Consider the following 23,473-nt stretch of genomic DNA (forward strand, 5'->3'; position numbering starts at 1 on the left):
TTAACATATGAGAGCAGGTGGCCCTTTAGATATACAGTGGTACCTTGGGTTACATACGCTTCAGGTTACATACGCTTCAGGTTGCAGACTCCGCTAACCCAGAAATAGTGCTTCAGGTTAAGAACTTTGCTTCAGGGTGAGAACAGAAATCATGCTCCAGCAGCGCAGCAGCATCAGGAGGCCCCATTAGCTAAAGTGGTGCTTCAGGTTAAGAACAGTTTCAGGTTAAGTACGGACCTCCGGCACGAATTGAGTACTTAACCCGAGGTACCACTGTACCTAGATCCTGAACAGTGCAGGGCTTTCAACGTTAAAACCAGTACTTTGAACAGTGATGAACAGTAGTGAGATGCATTCAACCAACCAACCATTTCTGGTCACTAATTTATGTGCCATATTCCATGCTAACTGTAGTTTCCCATTAGCCTTCAAAAGCTGCCCTATGTGTAATGCCCTGCAAGTTGGGGCATAAATATAAATCCTAACAATAATAATAAAAATAACCTGGATGTTACCAGTGCATGGGTAACTTTAGTCAACCTAACTTTGGCCAAACTCTCTGTCCAGATGCTAGTGAGGTTGTGTATCAGGCATATGTTAACATTTTGCAAAAAAATTTATCTCTGCCAACTATGACTGATAATTTTGCTGTAATTTATCTTGATGGGAGGTAATGTGATGGGTGTGCCGTTGCATTTACTGGATAACTGGAATGGCTTTGCCAAGCCCACTAGCTGGAAAAAAGACTTAATTTGCCTTGGATAATATTTGCCATCAGACAGGATCTATCCTGTTTGGTTGAGGCTTTCAAAACAACTTCTTCTAGAACAATCACATTGACATTGGGTTTCTTGGTGACCATCCCAAGAGCCTTGTTGGCATCCATTCTCAGGCTCATGGGAGTTCTCTGAATTTGTCCTGTTTTTGTTATTGTTGCTGCTGCTGCTCTAAATATATAATAAGTCACACACATTTGGTTTCTGAGGACATGCTGTAGCTAGAATGGCTTCAAATAAGGTGTTAACTGTAAGCAGATAAGAAGTTTAATTTTTGGAGGAAAGGGGATGGAATGTGGCACTTGGAACCTAATCCACTTTTCATTACTTGTATTTTGTAGTGTTTGCTTTAATGAATAAATTGTGAGTCAGGAAGTTAGGCTTGCCATTTTTAAAGTTTTTAATTTATTTATTTCTTCATTATGAAACAGAACAGGGCTTTAATTTCCAAATATTTCTACTAAAGAATAGAAGCAGATCCATGCACACATTTCATAGTGCTTTCCAACATCAGGGAATTCCCCCCCCCTCCCCACAACAACCATGTAAGGTAGGTCTGCTTGAGAGGTCACCCAGTGAGCTTTATGGCTAAGTAGAGATTTGAATGTGGATCTCCTCACCCTAATCCAGGAATGGCCAAACTTGGCCCTCCAGCTGTTTTGGGACTACAACTCCCATCATCCCTAGCTAACAGGACCAGTGGTCAGGGATGATGGGAATTGTAGTCCCCAAACAGCTGGAGGGCCAAGTTTGGCCATGCCTGGCCTAATCCAACACTGACATTTGCAATCTGAATTTTGGCAGTATGCAGAGAATGGGAAGAAGGCAGTATGGGGAACAAGGAACATTCGCCATACACGCAAGATGAACAAGGAATTAAAGTGAGAAAACACAATTATGCATACTTATTTATTTTTATGTATTTCCTTACATTTAATCCTGCCTTTCCTCTGTCGTGGTACCCAAGGCAGCATACTTCAGGTGATCACCCATGCAGGCACTGATCAGACCCAGATTTCCCGAGCTTCAGCAGGGTGGTGACCTTCAGACTAGGAGCAGCCAAGGTGATGTCCTCCAGATATTGTGGGCTACAAACCCCATTAGCACTATTGTTGATGGTCAGAGATGATGGGAGTTGTAGTCTAAAGCATCTGGGTACCACGGACACTCTTGCTTCAGAGCATTTTGGGTAGGGATGAACACTGAAGAATTTAAGCGAAGGTCTTAGGAGATTGTGAGACTTGGAGATGAATGAGAAGATGCCCGTTTCATTGATATTCATTCATTCATTCATTCATTCATTCAGCTGTTTCATCGCCAGTGTTTCATGAGACCATTTAAATGGGAAAGCGAGTTAAAGTGAGTGGTCAAATAGAAATAAACAGGTGAAAAATAGGAGGGAACAGCATGGTCAGCAACAGTGTGCAAACAGTTTTGGAAGACTCATTTTATCCATCCTGGTTAGATTATGACAATCCTCCACATTAGCTATTTTCGGAGGACAGGTGAAAAAGTATTTCTTTGTCCAGGCCTTTGGCACCTGATGTTGATATTGATTGGACTTGAGTAATAAGTGTTGCTTTAAAAAATAATAATGGACGTATGCTTTTATTTTATATTTTTACGTTACTATTTATATTGTGTGTTGTTATTGTCTTCTGGAGGAAGACTGAGTTATAACAACTCCGAAATAATAATAAAAATTATTTCGTTCTACTTTCTGTGTAACACCATGTGCTCTGTAATCTGCATTATCTGATTGTAATAGATACGCAGGCACACACATTACGAAGTGAACTAGCCTCATAGAGAGTATGGAAAACACATAAAATTATTTCAGTTGATTGAAAAATCAGTGCATGTTTTCGGACTGAGCTGACCTCATATACACAAGGGTTCTGAATGCTGGTTGTTTCATCTCGTTGTGTTTGGAATTCAGTTTCTGACTCCACTTTGCCATCGGAGCAGATGGGAAGGGGGTCGCTGAGGTGGTTGCAAGAACTGGATTTCAGAAATGATTTGCTATGCTTGCATCTTTGGGGTGGTGTTTTTTTTTTAGTTTTTTCTTTTAAAGAATGCCCTTTTGAAACCTACCCACTCACATAATAAAGCATGTGGTATGTATGTATTATGTGCTGTTTGGGCCTGACTGCACTGCATTCCTACATCACATTCCTCTTTTACACATTAAAGTTTCTGCATTGCACTGGAATACTTTTGCTGCTGCTGCAGTTGCTGCTGCTGTTTCCCAGCACAGAGTGTTATTCATCCCTTGTTGCACTGGAATCTCTAAAACCTCATCACTTAACTGTATTTTGAAGTGCCATGTAAAACTGAAAATCTTTCCTTGAGCCACTTTCCACCTCCCCAATAATTGGCCTGCAACCCAGGCAATAGTTTTGTATTGTTTTACTTGCATGATTGTGTTTAAATAGCTAGAAATAATCACAATATCAGCAAATACGTCTTGCCGTAATGGAAAAGACTGTGACTGAGTGATGTGTGTGTGTCTGTTCAGACTGCAGTCCAGTTTGTTTGTTTGTTTGTTTGTTTGTTTGTTTAGATAATTTCTTTGCTGCTTTACATTAAGCAGGGAGGAAATCTCAGCTGACGATGGGGACCTTCAAGGTCCCTGCTTTCCTGTCTAAGGATTCTCTATCCTTTAACCGGACTTCGACTCTGCAGCTTTTTGAATAGAGGACTGCTTCAAGCAGAGAGAACACTCCTTTATAAAACAGGGCATATGGCCACCTTACTCATCCTTCCAACATGCTCTTTTTAAGAGAAGGAAAAACTATCTCTCTGAAACCGAAATCACAAAATCTTGGTGGGAGGCCAACAAGCATTAAGCTTTGCTGTTAGACTTTTCCCTTTTTCTTTTTTAAAGAACAGCTTTCTTACTGTCAGCCTCAACATTACTCAGACTGTTGTATCCACTCCGAAGGCTCTGGATTTGTTTGCAATGAAAGATTTGTTGTGGATTTTCAACAAGGCTCCTGTGTGTGTGCTCCATGCTTAGTAAATATTGGCCTTCAGGGTATTTTTCAGTCACACTGAATGGACTGTTAATTTCCCCAAAACTGCAAAGTGCAGAAAATCCATTTCCTTGATTTTCATTGCCACTGCGATTGCATCACTTGCTTTTCCCTGTGCAGAAGAAAAAAAAAAATCTTAAAAAAAACCCTCAAGCGAGGCAGTCATATTTAGAAAGCAAAAGGGCAGCAGACTGGAAAAGAAAAAAGAAACGGAACTCTCTCTTTTAAAAAACAATCTTACTCAAGTTAAAGGAGGTACCAAATAAAACACACTGATGTAGCTAGGTAGCACAAACATTTTGCTTCTTTTCCTTTTCTTATTTTTAAAGTGACATTAAAAATGCCTGCATAACAATGCAACGTTTACTAGCGTTAGTAATTTTTGTCACAACACGATGTTAATCACGTTCCAAATTCTAAGTTCAAGTTTCCCCTCCAGTGCAGCAGTGAATCAAAACAGCATATTGATGGGTTTCTCTTCTGTTGTATATTTTATTATAATCAAACCAAGCTGAGACTATTAGCTGTAATATATTTCCATGCAAATTACAGCCATACGGGAGGGTTGGGTTGGGTTCTTCACTGTTCAGTAGAGAATCCAAAGAGGCTTTGACCAGGACCCCATGTGAATATGCACATCTGAGAATATGCACCTATATTCAGGGCACGCACAGGAGTTTTGTGACAGTTCGTCGGCAGACAATTAAAAACTGAAAGGGTTGTCCTGACAACAAAAGTTTGAAAATCACTACACCTCAAAGGAATAAGCATTTTGTTATCACTTCTGTACTCGGGAACTGCTTGTGACAGGTTTTTTTACTTGCTTTAATGAAGAAAAGGTGAAAATAATGGCTTTTCAGACATCACTATGTTCTACATAGGTGGGTCACTCACACTCACTAGAATAATTTTATTGAAACTGCCCAACCCGGTGAAGAACTATAACTTAAAAAAAAAAAAAAAGGTTTTATGCGTTTTGCTTTGAGTGATCCAGAAGCATCAACTTGAGCAACATTTTTATTAATTACTCATATAATCCTGCACATTCCTGGTTGGTGACTCTGTGGAAAACCTTGTTATGCACGTTTTCTGGTAAAGGGCAGCTTTATAAAAAGCTTTGCCTGGAATTAGCTTACTGGATCCATGTGTTGCCCATTTGCTTGTCATGGATAGTTTAAGAGGGCAAAAGGAGGAGGCTTGACTGACTGCTATTCTGTCTTAAGGTATGGTAATGAGGCTAATTAGAAGAGATGAGAGCTCAACCAGATCTGTGAAGGCAATTACCTGGGAAACTTTTGTGCCATGGTTTATCTTTATCAGATTACTCTTTCTCTATTTTGGCACTTACTTGGGGGGGGGGGGAATGAAAAGGGTACAAAGGGTAGTGGTTTTTTTGTTTTTATATTTTTGCTGCTTTGTTTTTTGTTTGAAACAAAAGCATTAAGGTACAGCATGTATTAAACCAGGGCATCTTAATGCTACAAGGTTGTACAGCCAAAATCAGGAATATCTACTTCAGCAGGAATCACGGTCTCTACTTTCTCAGCTGGGTTTGCATGGATGAAAATGAACTCATGTTAAAATTATCATCTCTGAAAAGCAAGTGAACATTCTGTTGGTTTACATGCAATTATTGAAATTTCGTGTGTGTGTGTGTGTTTTATGTCAGCCATTCAGTATTAGAATTCATTTATCTTGATGGGTGTTTGATCAAGCACACAAGCAAAATAAGAAAAAGAAGGGCAAAGTGCCTAAATTCCGAAGTAAAGAATCGCTTTAAAAAAAAAAAAATCCAGCGGGATACTCTCCTGTCCGTTCTCCATTAAAAGGAAAGAAGTTTCTGTGCTCCCCTGAATTTTCATTTATTTCCATGGGCTGTGCACACAAAAAGTCCCCAGAGGATTGTGACCTCTGTTTCAGCATCTTCGCACATCTCATCCTGTCCCAGATGCTGATTAGAAAAGAAACATTAAATACTGCAAATGAAAAACAGGTGTTCCACATATCAATGGGTCCTTGCATACAACTTACAAAGAAAAAAGAGGTGGCATTTGACACGGGCAAAGACCATGCATTAAAGAAACCTTAACCAGGCCTGAGTGTGTTTGACATTTTGAAGAGCGGCGCTGACTTTGCAAATCTATGCCCCAAGGAATGAGAACTGTATGTAGCACCTACTATAATTCAAGTTACATTTAATAGTACTTTTCCCAATTTGACACAGAGGCCTTTTGCTGTGATTGGGAAGGCAGCGCTGCGTTTTCCGCTCTCCCGGGAAGGCAGGCAGGGGGGAGCAAAGACTTTTGCCCCCCGCCAGCCTTCAGAAGAGGTCGGGGGACAGACTGTCCCCGGACCTGGTCTGAAGGCGGTTTCCATAGGAACGCATTAATTGATTTTTAATGCATTCCTATGGGAAACCGTGCTTCGCAAGACGAAAAACTCGCAAGACGAAAAGACTTGCGGAACGAATTAATTTCGTCTTGCGAGGCACCACTGTAGTGCCATATGCTTCTGAGATTCATCTTTTGTCTACTAAGCCCAGGACCTTTTCTGGTGGCAATACCTGCCCTTTGGAATGTGTTCCCAATGGGCATCAAGCAGACAGCTACTTTTAAGTACCTGCTTAAAACTCACCTGTTCATCCAGGCCTTCCCTGATGTTTTAAGATGACCCACTGATTTGTGATGTATTTTGTATTTGTTTTATGGGTGCAATCTTATTGTGGATTTGATGTGATTTTGTATTTTATTATAAATTAGGCAAGTTGTAATGATATATTCCTTGGATAGTGTTACCAAAGAGCACGCTCATTTCTGTGAAATTAAACGGCCTCAGAAAGCATTCACAAATTCACAGCACAACTTGAGTACAACCCACCCAGGAATTCTCCTACATAAACCCTCTTGGCAAAGTTGTGCAAAAACCACAATAACAGGGCTTGCACAGAACTTCCAAGTACACTTTGCCCATTGATGATTCCCTCCCAAAAAGGGGGAGTCAATTTATTCTCCATTCAGACCATTAAGCATATGAAAATGTATTTATTTCCAATTATTTTCCAATCGTATTTTTACTGGCTGCAGTGAGGCAATGGACATCTCCAGGAACTGTCCGTTATACATTTGCCAAAGCACACAGACACAGACACAGACATACACACAGAGAGAGCGAATCTTAGGTTCTATAAATGTAATTGTGATCTGGAAATCCATAGCTACGTTGTTGACTTTGGTAAGCTAGATTTGGCTTCTACACAAGGAGGTCTGAGGAAAGCCGACAGTATTGTGGACTACAAGTCAGTTGAAATCAGTGGAAAGAAAGCTTAGTCTGGCTAGGTGCAGAAAATATTACAGGTAGTTCTCACTGATGTTAGTTGCTTAGTAAACATACCACTCTGGGCCCAGGCACATCAATTCCTAGCAATATTTATGACTTTCGTAAGCATTTTCAATTCCTCTACATGGTTACACAGTGGTGTGCAGACGGTTGGAATGTAGACATTGGGTTTTATCCCATGTTACTCATATGCATAGTAGACCTATTGAAATTAATGGGCAAACTAATTAAGGTAATTCATTTCAGTGGGTCTACTCCTGTGGTTCCCAATGTGGGGCACACACCCCACAGAGGGGCGAAGTGATTTTAAAAGGGGGGCAATTCGAGAATGAGTTATTAACAGTTAATGGCCTTTTAGGCTTCCTCCACATGAATAGGAGTTCACTTTTTGAATAATAAGAATTATATGTCACCGGGGTGGGTGGGTGTGTCAGGATTTTAGAGATGCTTGGGGGGGCATGGCCAAAAAAAGGTTGGGAATCACTGGTCTGAGTAAAGGTTAGTTGAATACAGTATATAAAAAGCTTGGGAACATATGGCTATAGTCAAGTTAGGGGCTGTGTGTTTGGAGAAATATTGTGACTGAGAGTATGTTTGTATTTATTTTTATCCTACTCTTTCTCTGAGTTCAGATCAGAATTTATAGGATTGAGTGTGAATTTGAACTTGACTTTCCTATGTTGTGGAGCAAAAATTATATATTCAGCATATAATCCTTTTGTTTATCTGACCCGTACACACTTTTGCTTTCATGTGTCCACGCTCAGCACCTAAAGAGGGCTTGGATGACCTTAGAAGTTTCTTTTGGCTGGTTGTAGCCAGCAGACTATTAGCAGTATTTTGAACTCACTGAAGCTCCCAAGAAGAGTTCAAATGCAACCCCACATTCACTGCACTACAATATATCATCTGGATGTTCCTAGAATGTGGATAACAGTGGATAAAAGTTATCTCTGTTTAGGAAAGGTTGCAACTGGTACCCTTTTTATTCATTTAGCTAGTTACTTTTGCTACCTTCATGTTGTCGCCCCATAACATGAATTGTCTAGGCAGCTCACAAAGCAAAAGCAACAAGCATGCAAACAAAGTGATTAAAATGCAGCATAAAGCAGTACATGCTGTAACAAATCTAAAATGCAATTTAAAACTCACATTAAAACTGAGCCCCAAAATGTACAGCGTAAGTTATTTTAAAGCCCTAGGAGAATAGAATCCGTGCCTAAAAAGACCATCAAGAGGGCTTGAGGTAAATGTAAGAGAAAGCGCAAAAGTTTCAAGGAATGGGGCAAAATCTAAAGCACTAATGGCTAAGCTGCGGCCCCCTAAATGTTGTTGGAACTGCAACTCCTACCATCCTTGATTGGGGCTGATGAGAGTTGGAAGTCCAGCATCATCTGTTTTTTTTTTTTTTTAAAAAAATAATATTTATTGAAGTTTCACAAACAAGAAAAAATTACAGAATAAGAAAAGAAAAATAAATATAAAAAGAAAAAAGAAAAATACAGAAATACACGAAAAATAAAAAAGCAGTTAAAAACAGATCAATCTTTTCATGTCTTGTATTTCGTTTACTTGTTTCCTGACCTCCTCACACCTCCCTTTTTTGCATTCCTGTTCACATATTTAATTCAGCAAATCCTTTCCCTCTTTGTTTTTGTCTTAATTCTATATCTTAACATATTATAACTTCGTATTTTCATCTGATTATCAATCCATTTTTACATATTATTTTTAACCTTGTTGCTAAAGCCATTTCATTTCAATCCAACATCATTTTAACATTCATTAATTTTACAATGTTTCTGCAAATAGTCTTTAAATTTCTTCCAATCTTCTTCCACCAACTCTTCTCCCCGGTCTCGGATTCAGCCAGTCATTTCCGCCAGTTCCATATAGTCTATCACCTTCATCTGCCATTCTTCCAAGGTGGGTAGATCTTGTGTCTTCCAATACTTTGCGATGAGTATTCTTGCTGCTGTTGTGGCGTACATAAAGAAAGTTCTATCCTTCTTTGACACCAATTGGCCGACCATGCCCAGGAGAAAGGCCTCTGGTTTCTTCAGGAAGGTATATTTAAATACTTCAATTGGAAACAGAAGTCTAGCATCATCTGAAGTGCCACAGATTCCCCTGATCAAAAGCTTTCCTGAGCTGCAAACTTGATTTTTCCAGGCATAGTGAAATCCCATCCAGAAGAGATTGAACATCACCTTTCCAGTCTATTGAAATGTCAGCTTTCAGCTTTAGTTTACTGGTCCTCATCCACAAACTCACCTGAAATGGATGAAAAAGAGAAACTCAGCAGAGTGCCATCTCCCAAACTCAGACACATGGGTTGCTATACATTGGTTGCTATGCATTTGGGGGTGAAATGACCACAATATCTCATAAGTTGTTTAACTTTGAATTCCTGACTCAGCCTTCAGAAATAAGCAAAGCTCAATCTAGAGAACTGCAGTGTTAGGCCAGTGCAAGGCAAAACATTTTTGTGATCTTTGAATGTGGATTCCTCTGTACTTCTTCTGGTTGCCCCCTGCTGATTGCTTCTGGAAGTTTGTGGATATTGAATCCACAATGCCATAGCTAATGCACGGGACAGAGTTTAGTCTTTCTGCTACAACTTTTCAGTGATTATCTGTAGAGCAAAATGTGGCCTTGTGTGGGATTGGGAGAGGGGATGGAGGGAGAGGACGAAAGCTTGTGAAACATCTGACTTGGAACGATAAACACTAGCTGCCTGAAAAACAAGAATAATGAGACCATTTTTTTTCAGTATTTTCATTTAATGGATTCCAAAATAGTTACCTCATAAAATAAATAGTTTTAAGTTTCCACATTACTTTGCCTTTAATCCATATATGCAATGAGCGCTAGTAAATGAATAAAGAATGTCTGAGCCCTCAAACTCAGCCCTCTGCTGAATCCACCACAGAACGGCTAATTATCTTTCTATCTCAATAGTGAGGAATCTGAGCGTTCCGCAGAAATGCTAATTTTGCCAAAGTTGTTCTTGTCCCTAAGGCTGAGGTTGGTGTATATATTTGGTTAAGGACCATGGCTGACATTCCTGTTAAGATATCCCAACCTGCCTTAAATGGGAGATGCAGATGTTTGAAACTTCATTCCTGTGAACGGTCTCTGTAGGGTTGTTCACAGAGATGCAAGTTAATAAAAAGTTTTGTTATATGCACGCATCCTATTTCATCATCTCACGGTGCAGGCAGCTAGTCTGAATTTTGGTGTTATAAGCCTTTCTTACATCGTCTTAGAAGTGGTGCTGGCCGCTCCGGGTTTTTTTCCTAGTCAGTGGAGGATCCAACCTGGTGGCTTTTAAGCTCAGTGTGGAGGGAAGGGAGTTAAGTCTCTTCTCTTTTTTCCCAGGAGGACCTGCTTCACATTTGATACGGCCCCTGTGACATGCACCACTGTTCTGATATTGTTTCTTGCAATGCACCAATTCAAGGATGGAGAACTACTGTTCTGCTAGATGTTCCAGCTGCCATTAGTCCCAGCCAGTGTAGACAATAGCCGTAGACTGTAGTCCAACAATATCTGGAAGGCTACTGGTTTCTCATATCACAGATATAGAGTAGTGTGTGTCTCCGACCAAGTCTGCATCTCTTGAGGTTTGTGGTCTCTCAACCTCTGACCAGCCCAATACTTGGACACCCATATTCTGCCAGAATGCCACAGACACCCAATCACTGTCCTTGCTGCATTCTGGGTGCATTGGGTTTGGCAGTATGATCCCATACTCTCTTACTTAATTTTATTTATTGTTCAATTTACACCCCACACTTTCTCCCGAAGGAACTGAGAGCATCAGAATGGGTTGATTCATGCACTTGACCTCCGACAAGAGCACAAAGTATGTTTTTGAAATCATTGTAACAAGCCCTTTTAAAAGAACCAAAATAAAACACCACCATGGGTTATCTCTAAACGTTTACATGCTGTGATACGTATCAGTGTCAAGAGCAACAGTTAGTCCCGCTTCCCCCCTCCCCACCTGCTTGTATTTTGGACAAAATAATTTCTCAATTCTGAAGATAACCCACTGTTGCAGTTTCTGACACAGATTACACCAACCATATTTAGTAAGACTTTACAAGAATGCAGACTGTGCTCAATATTATAAGCGCAACACAAGCTTAGTCATTCATCACATATTCCATGCTGAGCAAGAGTTTGTCGAATGGGCACTGTTTCAGGAATAGGGGTTTCAGCAATGGGGGCGAGATTTCAGCAAGGTTCGAAGGCTTGTTCTAAGATATAAAAAAAAATAATGGTAGTGCTGACCCAGAGACGAGACAGTGGTTGACTTCCTAAAGTTTCCAGCTGTTATAATTATTCGTCTACATCCTCCATGGATATTTGGCCAATTAGTCTTGGCCACTGCACCAGGTCCACAGTCCCTTTCTCCCATTAAGTGTCTTGTTGATATTTGCAAGGGTCAGACTAATTTTTTTTTGAGGGGGGGGGTATTGGCAATGCAATTTTTCTAGAAAAAGAGGTGCTGGAACTCACCATGTTCCCTTATAATGGCAATAGTGCCCACCTGAGAGGTGCCAAAAGTGAGTTTCACTAAGTTCCGTCTGAAAAAAAGCCTCTGTATTGGGGAGTGTTCTTCTGGTTCCCAGGAACTACTCCAGTTCAGTGAAATACAGGATTGACCTATAAGTCACAATGAAACACTTGCCGCAATGAAAATTGAATTGTCATCCTGATCCTTGGAAGTTAAGCCCCGATGAATTCAATTGATCTTACTTCCAAGTAAAGCAGAACGGCAGCCTACGTTGAGAGTTATGTGGAAACAATAACAGATGCAATTATGAAATAGACCAGCCAAACAAACAAAACATTATAGCATGAAGAAGAAATTAAAGCACAATAGAAAGAATAAAATAAAATGTGCTTAAAGTAGCGCTTCTTTCCTGGCGGTGGTGAAGAAGCATTTCTTTTTAATTCTTCGTATTGTCTCAGCAGCTTTTCTTTACATACCAGCAATCAATCCCACTGATCCTGTTGAAGCCTGTTTGCCTCAATTGAAATATCCTCCTCACTTTCTTGTAAAAGCCAGATGAAGTTTGCAGCGCTGGATAATTAAAACAAATCTTGAATAAACTGCTTCGTGGAGATAGGAGTTTGATGGCTGGGTATATAAAAATTGTAACCAGATGTTGTGCAGAAGCCACAGCAATATAAAGATCATGAGCCCTTTTTTTTCAGTCCAAAGTAAAAATATTATAATTGAAGTTGTCAGCAGGAGTGAGACTAATGTGCCTGTATTTGATTAAATAATAGTTTATTTAAAATTCAGTGTGGCCCAGAATTGGATGAGACTGAAATAGGAAAAACTCAAATGCACTTTCTCCCCCCCTTTTTTTCTTTCTTTTTTCTTTTTTGGCTTAAATGAAAGGCGGGGGAAATAGGCCTTGGTGAAATGTTAACAATTTTGTGTAATATTGCCAATTCCTGTCATTATCAATTCAGTATTTTCACCCCATCAGCATTCTTCAGGAGCGCCCGGTTCCCTGCATTTATTTCTTTTTCACTCATTGACTGGCAGAGTCAAGAAATGAAAGAAACTAAACAATACAGCATGGAAATGTTAGAGCTGTTATAGATGTTCTGGAATGCTACATCGAATGGTTTCATTTCCCGTGACAGAAAAGTCCGTAATTTCATATAAATCACGTTCACATAGCAATGTTCATAGACGTTATTCTGATCTTTTAGGAGAACAAGATCTTCTTGGAAGTGGTCCCACAGCTATGGAACTCTTTTCCAAGCAGAGGTGGACCAGCTGATATAGTAGGGCAGAACTGTAGAGTCGCCCTTCTGGCATTGGCCTTGCTGCCACTTATCGGGGACAGGGTGGTAAGGCCAAGACTGGCACAAGTCCCAGATTGGCTCTACTGCTGCACCCACACAGCCTCAATTTTGCTACCACCCTGCTCCACATTTGCACTGTCCTGGTAAATGACATCGGTTCTAGGGCCATCTTTTTCCTACTGCTTTTTGTGGCTAGTCTGTGGACATGTAGTTTTTGGCACATGCAATGCTAGTCCCAGTAGCATTTGATGCTGATGTAATACAGTGGTACCTCAGGTTACATACGCTTCAGGTTACAGACTCCACTAATAGTGCTTCAGGTTAAGAACTTTGCTTCAGGATGAGAACAGAAATCATGCTCCGGCGGTGCGGCAGAAGCAAGAAGCCCCGTTAGCTAAAGTGGTGCTTCAGGTTGAGAACGGTTTCAGGTTAAGAATGGACCTCCAGAACGAATTAAGTACTTAACCCGAGGTACCACTGTAAACTGTTACAGAAAAAATCAGATCTGGCCCTCTCTGAAAAAAGTTTGGGCACCCCTGCCTGAGGTATCTTTCTATACAGCATACATGGGAGCAGAATTGACCACTGGTGTGTGTGTGTGTGTGTCTGTGTGTCTGTGTGTCTGTGTGTCTCTCTGTGTGTGATGAGGTTAGGTGTGTGTGAGTATAGCGGCAAGACATGTTGTAAGTGGGTGGGTTTCTGGATTGTATGCTTGGTCATTAGGTGCAGCTGTGTGGCTGGAGTTAAGGGCTAGGTGTAGTTGTGGTGTTGGGGTGTCTGTGTGATTGCAGGGAGTACTCGGCTGTGGTGTCCATAACAATTTCTCAGGACCCTAAAACATAGGTGGCCACTTGCCTAACATCTTCACCCCACATAATTAAAGGAATCTGCATTGCACATAGCAGCCACTAGGTGGCTCCCACTGCAAATACTGTACTCCTGGCAAAATGTTCACTTCAAACTTGAATCTGTGCATGCCCTACTTTATGTTTCCATTAGCTTCATTTTAATGTAAACCTCTTTGTAAGAAACATTATTAAGAAATACAATCAATCAATCAATCAAACCCTGTCATATACTTTAATGGGGCAGAGAACCCTTAATAACATTTGAACTACTACCCAGAATTTGATCAAGCTATTGAAGAAATGCCTTCCTTGGCAAGCATAATAAAACACCTCAATACCTGTAAACAGAATTGCAAAGAAATATATAGTATACCTGTTTATAAATATTAATATAATATAATATAATATAATATAATATAATATAAATATAATGTAAATGTAGTACATTTTCTGAATGAAATTCTGATTCAGAATCCGCCAATGACCTGTTACATTGTTTATTACATCCTGTTACTTGTAATCTTGCCAGACTCTTTTGAATTAAGGTTACATCAACTCATACACCCAAATCCTAGCCTAAAGTACTGTACAGGGGAAAAATTATTTTTGCTACAGCAGAGTAATACAGGAACTTTTCAGGATGCTCAAACTTATGTACACCTATCTTGGAATAAACCCCATGGAGCAAAGTGAGGCTTGAACCTCTGAAAAAACAGACATAGGATTGGGCTGCATGACACTTTTAAGGGTTACACAGACTTGATTATCTAAAAGTGAATCTGTACACTGTTGATATGTACACTCTGTAGACAAGAGTTAAGTCTTTTGTCCTCATGGTAAATAAAATGCCAAATATGTCATCTTAATTTCAAATAGCTTCAGCAGCTCATGTTTCAGTTCACTGAAATGATGAGCAAATTCTGACGGGGACTTGTAGAATTTCAAGGGAGTCATAGAATTTTACCTGACAGTTACATTGTTGGTTTTTAGAGAAAGGACGCATGGACCCAAATAATTGGAAGATGCCTTTCAGTTAACCACTGAGAGGGAAGCCTTGAGGAAGAGAGGGAACTCTCAAAGCTAGTGCCATTACAAACCATTTTTCTACATTATTCTGGTCTGGATATATTTAATAAAAGTATTATTATTATTATTATTATTATTTATATCCCACCAGAACCGGGCTCAGGGTGGCTAACATCAAAATATATAATACATTAAAACATAAAATTCAGCAATCGACTTTTTCATTCCTCTTCAGATTCAACCTTTCACTTTCACACCTCCTTCCATGCTCTTCCCTGCATCTGGAATGTTCTGTAGTCTCTGTTCATCAAGCCATCTTTTCCTCCCTTCTCAAAATCAAAAACCTTGCCCCCCCCCATCCATTTTGGTAGAGTTAAACTGTGATCCTTGTATCAAGGACTATGCTTGTTCTGTATTCTGTACAGGTCGTATCACACTCTTGGTGCTAAATGCATGTTTTTTGTATTCTAGTGCTGCTCCTCTTGTTCCTACTAGCATAGCCAATAGTACTACTAAGGAAAGTAGATGAATACATTTGTTTTGAAGTAAATTCCTTTAGGTTTTGTGGCAATTACAATAATTTAACCATACCTATGATTGAGATTTAGCCTGGTTTACATTATACTCCTAAATTCGGAACCAGCACATCCTCCAGGAAAATCATTTAGCACTTCTGCAATGCAGCTCTTGTGATACTACAGAGTACTAATACTTGCACAGTTTGGAAGTAGGCCTCTTTTCCAACGTATCTGCTGCTTAATGCTGCATATCTTTGGCATTGTCTGTTACTCTCAAGTTGTGCCATTGTGGTCGATGATAATTGGCTTGGAGAAATTATTCCAAAGGCTGCAACCCATCGCCTTCCCAAAATTAAACACGGCTTTATTTATTCATTAAGAACATTTGTATCCTGCTCTTCAGCCAAAAAGTGTTCCAGAATGGCTTGCATTCAGTCCGTATTTAATTTGAGCAAAACAATACATTTGGGCATGACACAGTAGTTAAAGACACATTTTCCTCCTAATTACAAACCCTCATTTTGTGTTTTTATATATGGGACTCTCAAAAAACATGACTAATTTTGAAAATCCTTCTGGTACTATCCTAGTAAAACTAGGGTAGTAACAGATGTTCATTGCGTTTGGTTTTCAAGGCTAAACTAGTGGTTTTGTAGGGTCCAAAATACCAGAACCCTTATAGCTGAAAACACACCTTTTTCATGCCTCTTCAAAGCCATTGCTTCTCTGATTTGCTGTGAACTTGCTCTTAGTCTCACTCTCAGGCTTAGTTGTGGATAGGGATCCTTTTCTTCTTCCTATTGGCTCCTAGTGAAACAGTAATCGCATAGTGAACTCAATGGCAATCATTCTAGCTCACGGGTGTCCAGAGGCAGGGCCATTGGCATCCATTGGCATCCGAGGCTCATTCCCCAGAAACTGCATGGCTCCCCTCATGTGAGTAATGCATGTTCCAGTGGAAAATCCCAAGACATTGCAGTCACTAAAAATGCGAATCCATTTCCCTGTGTCTGGGTTGATCTGTCTTTTCATGGCTTCATCATGCTTCTTATCCATGCAAAACCTTTGGAACATGCTCAGAGACTAAATACAGTCTTCTCGTTAAATTCTCACTAAGCTTTCCTTTCCCTTAAATTAATGTATCAGGAAGCTTTCCTGTAAGATACATTTGCTATTTTCCTGGAAATGCTTTGAGAAAGGGGGAGAGGTATTATCCACAAACCTGAATTTTTTTCCCCCATAGTTGGCTTTCCTCCAAATTATAAACAGCTGAACTGATTTAAATAAAGTTTTGTGTTTTTTGTTGTTTTTTTAAACCACTTCACATCTGTGCTGGCCAATTTGTGTGCCAAATTTCAGCCCAATGTGATTTGAGACAACTGAGATATTAAACACCCCAACCTAGGAACTAAAATGGAAATACTGACAGACCCTTAACTGTAGTGGTCCCTTCAGGCAGTGTTATTATAATGTACTAGCTATAAGGATCCACATAATTAAAGATTGACGCAGCAGAAACATAGTTTCAATTATAGACCCTTTGGGCTTCTTTTCCCAAGCACGTACAGGAAATCTACATGGATAACTCCAATTAGTAACAAGTGGCGTTGATGGGAATCCAGATCCCTTCATCTTTGTTCAGGGACATGTTCAGAAGTGCTGCTAGGAGGTTTTGTTAGGGCTGGGATAAAAGGTGGGATGCATGAAATGGGATTCAAGTGGCTAATGCAGACATAGGCAGTGTGGTACCCTGCAGAGGTTGGCGGACTACAACTTCCATCATCTCTGACCATTGGCCTTGCTGACTGGAGCCGATGGGAATTGTATTCCAACAACATCTGGAGTGAGAGGTAAATAAATACCCTTCACTTAGAGAAGGATCTGAAAAAATCCCTTGAAGCTTGAATGTTTTATTCTGGATTGTTTGTTCTCACACCATACTTTTAAAGGACATGGTTTCCCCCCAAAGAATCCTGGGAACTGAAATTTGATTGTAGCCCTGTGAGGGATAAGCTACAGTTGAGCCTGTTAAAGTGGTATGAATGTGCTTTAAATGCATGGGTTTCAGGTTTTCTAAGAAATAAGTTCTTTTTGCTGTAATTATCTTTACAAAAAGGAATTGTGAGTTTTACTGGTGATCATTCAGGGCGGACTGGGGATCACAACATTGGTTCCTGCTAGTCACCTATGCTTTGTCCTATTCTAGGAATTGTAGTTGCAGAAACAGGCATTGCGGAAAATTCATCCCCTACCTTTTAAAAAAAATCCCACTCAGGAACAAGAGATAGATTGGGAACTGAACAATCACATTTCGCAAAATAACAGTAGAGAAAATTGACACAAATAAAGGTAACAGTCAAATAAAATAATGCTTTTCTCCATGTTTCACAACTCTCTGTGATGGTTTAGGATCAGGTTGGGCATTAAGGAATTTAATGCACCTCTAAGGCAGCTGGCCTCAGGTACTTGGTCTGCTGACCACACATATACAGAATTTAGGTTGGTATTGCAAGCCAGAGAATAACCTTTGGAAAAAATACCACTCAGTTTGTAATACAGTGAAGGGTTACCGATTAGACAAATTTGTATTCCCAACGAGGAAATTACAGACTTCAGTGACACTAGTAAACCCTTTTTTTGGAATTAAATAGCATCTAAATTGAAGAAGATGAAGAAGCTCCAATCTGTTCATCATCCAGATTGTGAAGAACATTACACTATTTACACAGAAACTAGGAAGTGTTTTTTTAAAATATATTTTTATTGATTTTATATAAAACAACAGCCATTTAACACAGGAAGAAATAGGTTAGATGGGTCATACTGGTTCCAGACAATACATTTCCTGAATTACCTTGCTTTCCAATGTGTAATAAATAGCTTCTACTTATCCTGTTAGAGATTTTACATCCTTTCCACTTGGTTAACTTAATCAGTTCTAAAACAATCCAATCTCTTAAGTAAGAACTGGATGCACCTTCAGATTCCCCCCCCCCCCCTTTTTGAAATTATTTACAGTCTTGTCACAGAAAATACAACAACTTTCCAATAATTTCCATGTCCACATTTTTTTCCCCACACAATCTATCAGGTAATAAAGTAAGATTACTTTCTTCTAGCTACAGCCTGTGTAATTTTATACCGTTGTGATTTTGGGTGCAAGTTACGGCACTTGTGAGCTCTGTGTTGCTTTTCAGAATGGCTCATAGCCCAAAAATATAAAAGAAGGCACAGAAACATTAACTTCAATCCAAATAAACATCACTTTATTGATTAGGAGCAGAGAAGTTGAATTTAACCTCTCCTCTGGCCTTATCTGGCATGTGTTCATTAATCCCAGTCGCTATGGCAGGCTAGTTCATCGCTACACAGTTTAGGTTGAATTTAGTTGCGTTTTGGCATATATTTGATGAAATAACTATGTGTTTAATGTAGTTGTGGTTTCTCCTTTAAATTTTGGTCACACTGACAACCACTCAGTAGCAAGGAAGAATCTTCATTTTAAAGACTCTTAATCTCAGGGTTGTGGGTTTGAGCCCTGTGTTGGGCAAAAGATTCCTGTATTGCAGCAGGTTAGACTAGATGACCCTCACGGTTCCTCCCAAATCTATAGTTCCACGATTCTATTATTCTATTTACACTTAGGGTCAAGCAAATTCAACCACCATTGAATTGCATGGTGTGCCAGTTGCACAGATAATTTTTCACTCCATATTTTTGCATAATATACAACACAGTAATTGTAGACAGTCATTCCCGATCAGTAAACTGCCTTCACAAATCATTCGTTCCAAATAATTCCTTCGCCTTAAAGTGTTTACAAATAATCATCACATCATTTATTTTATTGCGGGTTTTTTTTTGGTTTTTAGGTTTCCCCAGGGTTTCAGTGGTGTAGATAGGCAATTAGCCTTCTATGCATATATAGATACTTAATAGATAAACTAATAATTAATTGATAATGAATTATTTTATGCATATAAATAATAAACATTCTATGCATATTCCCCAAAAGGCCACCTGCCCCTGTATTGACCTGTAAGATCACTTAGATCACCTGGGTAAATTTTACTAAGGCACCACATCCTACAGAGGAATAACCCCGAAACAGGCATTTTCTGCCCCTTTCCCCTTTTTTATGGACTGCCCTTCTCCCTCCAGATACCTTGCAAAGACTTATTTCTTTGCCCAGGATTCCCCTGACCCGTGAGATGAGATGTTGTTTTATGTGTTTAAATCCCCTGAATTCTTGTTTTATTTGTTTTTCTTCTATTTTCTGTTAATAGTCTTTCTATTGCAGTTCTCTTGGTGTTTAATTTTTTAAGGTTGGTTTTAAAGGATGGATTTATACGGTGTATAACCTCTGGTCCTCCAAACATGATTGGACTACAGTCCCTATCAGACCCACCCAGCATGGCCGATGGCCAGGGATGACTGGAGTTGTTGCCTAGTGGCAACTGGAGGAGCAAAGTTTTCCCAGACACGGCTTAAAGATTTTTCAATATTAACTGGTTTATAAATGCACATGTTTATAAATGCATAGTACATTATGAAATAATTGGAGATGGAGTGGTCCTATTCTAACTGAGACATAGGTGAGACAATGAGGTTGTAATTATGGTTATGATTTAGTGGTTTTTGGTTGGAGGGGTGGGACCAGGAGATCATTCCGTTAGCATTCTTGATTTTATTACCTCGACTTGAAGCAAGACAACCTGCTACACTAATGAAATTGTGTTCCTGGTTTAAAAGGGCAATTGTTAGGCTGACTTTGGTGCTCACCGAAAAACGTTTCCCCAGTCTTGTTAAATTATTGCTCTCATTTTAGATTTTTATGGCCGTGTAGGTTACCTGCCCTCGTTTCCCTGTGTTTCATTCATTTTCCTCGTATTGGTGATTAATGGGGGATGTCGAACGTTAGAGTGAGCAGGCATCAGCAAATGCAAGATCATAATTAGTTTAGCTGACGAGGGCCTCTGATAGCGCTTGCATCTGGTTGGAAAAATTACCCTATAGGGAACTGGCTGATCACCAGGTCTTTTTAGTGATACATTGTGAAACACCCGATGAATCAAATGCCCTTTCCATGCCAAGAAAGTGTTCCATACTCCAAGCCAAAATTATGTCTGCAAAAAGCTTTCCATTTGAAATGTATCAGAGCACAATTATAACCATTGTATTTTCTTGGCACTGATAGCCCCCCTTCCCTACAGTATGGCGTAAAGTTAAATAAATTACTTAAATTTGATGAAACCTTGAAATTTTGATTTACAGGACTGGTAATTTTTTAATTTAGAACAAAATCAGTTTAATCTTTTAGTGAAACTGTTTTCCCTCCACACTTGTGCAGGGCAGAGAACATTTAATAAAAGTTTGTAAAAAAGAAAGAAAGAAACCAATGTTGAAATGATTTTTTTTTCCACCGGGGGGGGGGGGGGGGGCAGAACAAGACAGCCATGTCATTGTTGTTAGCAGTTGTGCCCACAAAAACAGCCTGGTTTTTTTTTTTCTTGTGGTGTTCTTATTGAAATGAAAAGTTTAATGATATCATTATGTCACAGAAGGAATTTAACAAGCTTCTCTGGTCAGCGCTGCCCGATGCTGAACAAGATGGAATATGAGTAAATGTTGAATGGGCTATTAGTAAGGCTGTAGAGCTCAGTTAGCAGTCCAGTTAATGTTCATTTTGCATTTGGAAAAGTTTTGCATTTACTAAATTAAAACGAAAGTAAAAAAAATCTATCCACTGATAAGGCGGCATTGCCTAGTTTCATACGAAGTTCAGAAGTGGTATCATTAACAATGCCGTATTTTTCACCGATGAAATTAAGCCGTGGTCTCAGTCAGCTGTGGGAAATAGAAAGTAGCATAAGTGGATTTTAGTTTTATGTTAACCTATATGGGAATTACGTTCAGTACTGTATTGTGTATATTGTTAATAGGCTCTTATACAAGAACTGGAATGAGACAAACTCTTTCTCACTCTCTCACACACACTATTTGTAGTTAATACTTATAATTAAAACAGTGAAATCCTTGCAAAAAGCAGCTAGCAAGATCAGCAGAGATCATTTTGTGTCAAAATAGAACATTGAAATTCCGAGTTCAGAATCCAGTCATTAGAAGGGCACAGGCACTAAAGTTCAAAATGTTAAAGCTGTTACCGGGTTGGGGGGTGGAGAGGGAAGTGGTGGTATTTTGCACACCTCATCCATCACTGTAGGGTAAATTGTAATGAAAATCAGCGCTCCCTATTAAGCGCAATTGAACCTGACCTCATTATGGGCAGTGTGGTTTTTATGCTATCAATTGTTGCCAGCCTAGAGACAAAACTCCTGTGTTGATTTGTCCTAACTCCACAGATCACGTGACTTAACCTTTGACCTTGTGTCCCTCCCCCCCCCACTTTTTCCCCGTTTCAGAGACGTAGAGGCTCAGGAGTTTTCTGTGCCAACTGCCTGACCACAAAGACCTCTCTCTGGCGAAAGAATGCAAATGGAGGATATGTATGCAACGCGTGTGGTCTCTACCAGAAGCTTCACTCGGTAGGAAGAACTTACTCGTTTTATGCAGGAAAGGTTTTCGGCAGCTAGGCTGAAGTAGGGCAGCTGCGGTTAATTTCCTAACTGCATTCCCCCCCCCTTTTTTTTCTTCTTCTTCCCATTGCGGCCACTCTGGGATCAGATGTGATTCATTATGGAACATGCTGATACACCACGGAGAGGCGTCTATGCTGGAGATTACCAATGAGGCATTAATTATTTTGATACAAAATAAAGAATAAAAGTGGGGGTGTTTCCTCCTCCCACCCAAGAAGTTCACAGAAATATGTTGCAACAGAACTTGTCAAGATCCCCTCATATTGATCACAAAGGGAAAAGCTTGTAGCTCAGTGGCAGAGCTGATGAAGGAAGGAGGACTCAGTTTCTGTCACTGGTATCTCCAGATAGAGTGGGAAGATACCCCATCAGAAAGCAGCTGCCAATCATTGTAAACAGCATTGAGCTCAATGGTCCAATGGTCTGATGGATAGAAAGCAGAAATATGTCCCTTGTCAACATCTAGCTCAAGCCTAATAACTTAGCTTCTGGGCAATATTTTTGTTCCCAACAACGTATCATCAAGGGACATACTGTCCTGTTCCAATGAGCATAGCTTGGTTTATGCCAACCTGCTCCACCCTTCCCTTTTGATTCACTGCAGGACTTCCTGGCTTAATTAACCCTAGTTTCCCATTACATCTGAACTGGTAAGCCATAGTTACCAGAAACTCAACAAGCCATGATCTTAAGCCCAATCAGAAATGTGGTTTAAGACCTTGGCGTGTTCCAGCTCTGGTGAGAATCACTTTGAGGTATTCTTCTTACCATCAAGCGGCATATAAATATTACAAAATAAAGAAAAATAGACATAAGGGAAAGCTATGATTAAACATCCCATTGAACTGTGTTGTGCCTAGAAGGGAACAAGGCTCATGCATATATTTGCTTAACAAGCCCATGTATGTACGCCCAAAGCAGGCCATTGAATATTGACCATACCAGATATTAGCCAGATTTCAGTGGCTCATATAAGAGCATTCCTTGAACAAATAAATAAAATTATTGGGTGGCATTCACCTAACCAGCTCCACCAGTGGAAGTGCTGTGTAAGGACTTCTGCTTGCACAACAGGACTTCCCCCCAAATTCCCTATATCTGCTGAAATTGGTTAATGGCGGAGAACCCCATAACAGCACAGGGGATGGGGGGCAAGCAGGTTATTCCATCTGGCAAGCTGCAGTGCTTTCCACAGGCAGGACAATGGGAAGAATGCAATGTTGACTTCCCCCAATTATATGAGAGTTCATGCAATTTTATGAGAGTTTTAATCCTGACTTTTAGTGGAAATAGTTTGTTATAGTTTATTTAACAACATAATCACACAGATGGCAAATTCAATCAAAATATAATTTCATCTGGCGCCTTTTTTAATTCTATTTAATTTTTGATCCACTGTTTATATCTTGTCTTGGAATAATGCTGTACTGCCTCTTTTGCATCTTTTGACACACACCCCTTTCTTAGAAGTGATGGAAGACATGGTTAGTTTTGTGAGAT

General features: G+C 39.7%; 1 protein-coding gene across 5 annotated transcripts in view; it reads left to right on the plus strand.

The window, feature by feature from the left end:
- Nucleotides 1–23,473, plus strand: part of TRPS1 (transcriptional repressor GATA binding 1) — a 232,240-nt gene that overhangs the window by 204,981 nt on the left and 3,786 nt on the right. For all 5 annotated transcript variants that reach the window (XM_081918655.1, XM_081918656.1, XM_081918657.1 and 2 more), the window contains one exon: nt 21,797–21,919. In XM_081918655.1, the coding sequence (XP_081774781.1) occupies nt 21,797–21,919 (123 nt within the window). The remainder of the gene's footprint in view (nt 1–21,796; nt 21,920–23,473) is intronic.

This window comes from Podarcis melisellensis (genome assembly GCF_964234715.1).
Source record: "Podarcis melisellensis genome assembly, chromosome: 7".
NCBI lineage: Eukaryota > Metazoa > Chordata > Lepidosauria > Squamata > Lacertidae > Podarcis > Podarcis melisellensis.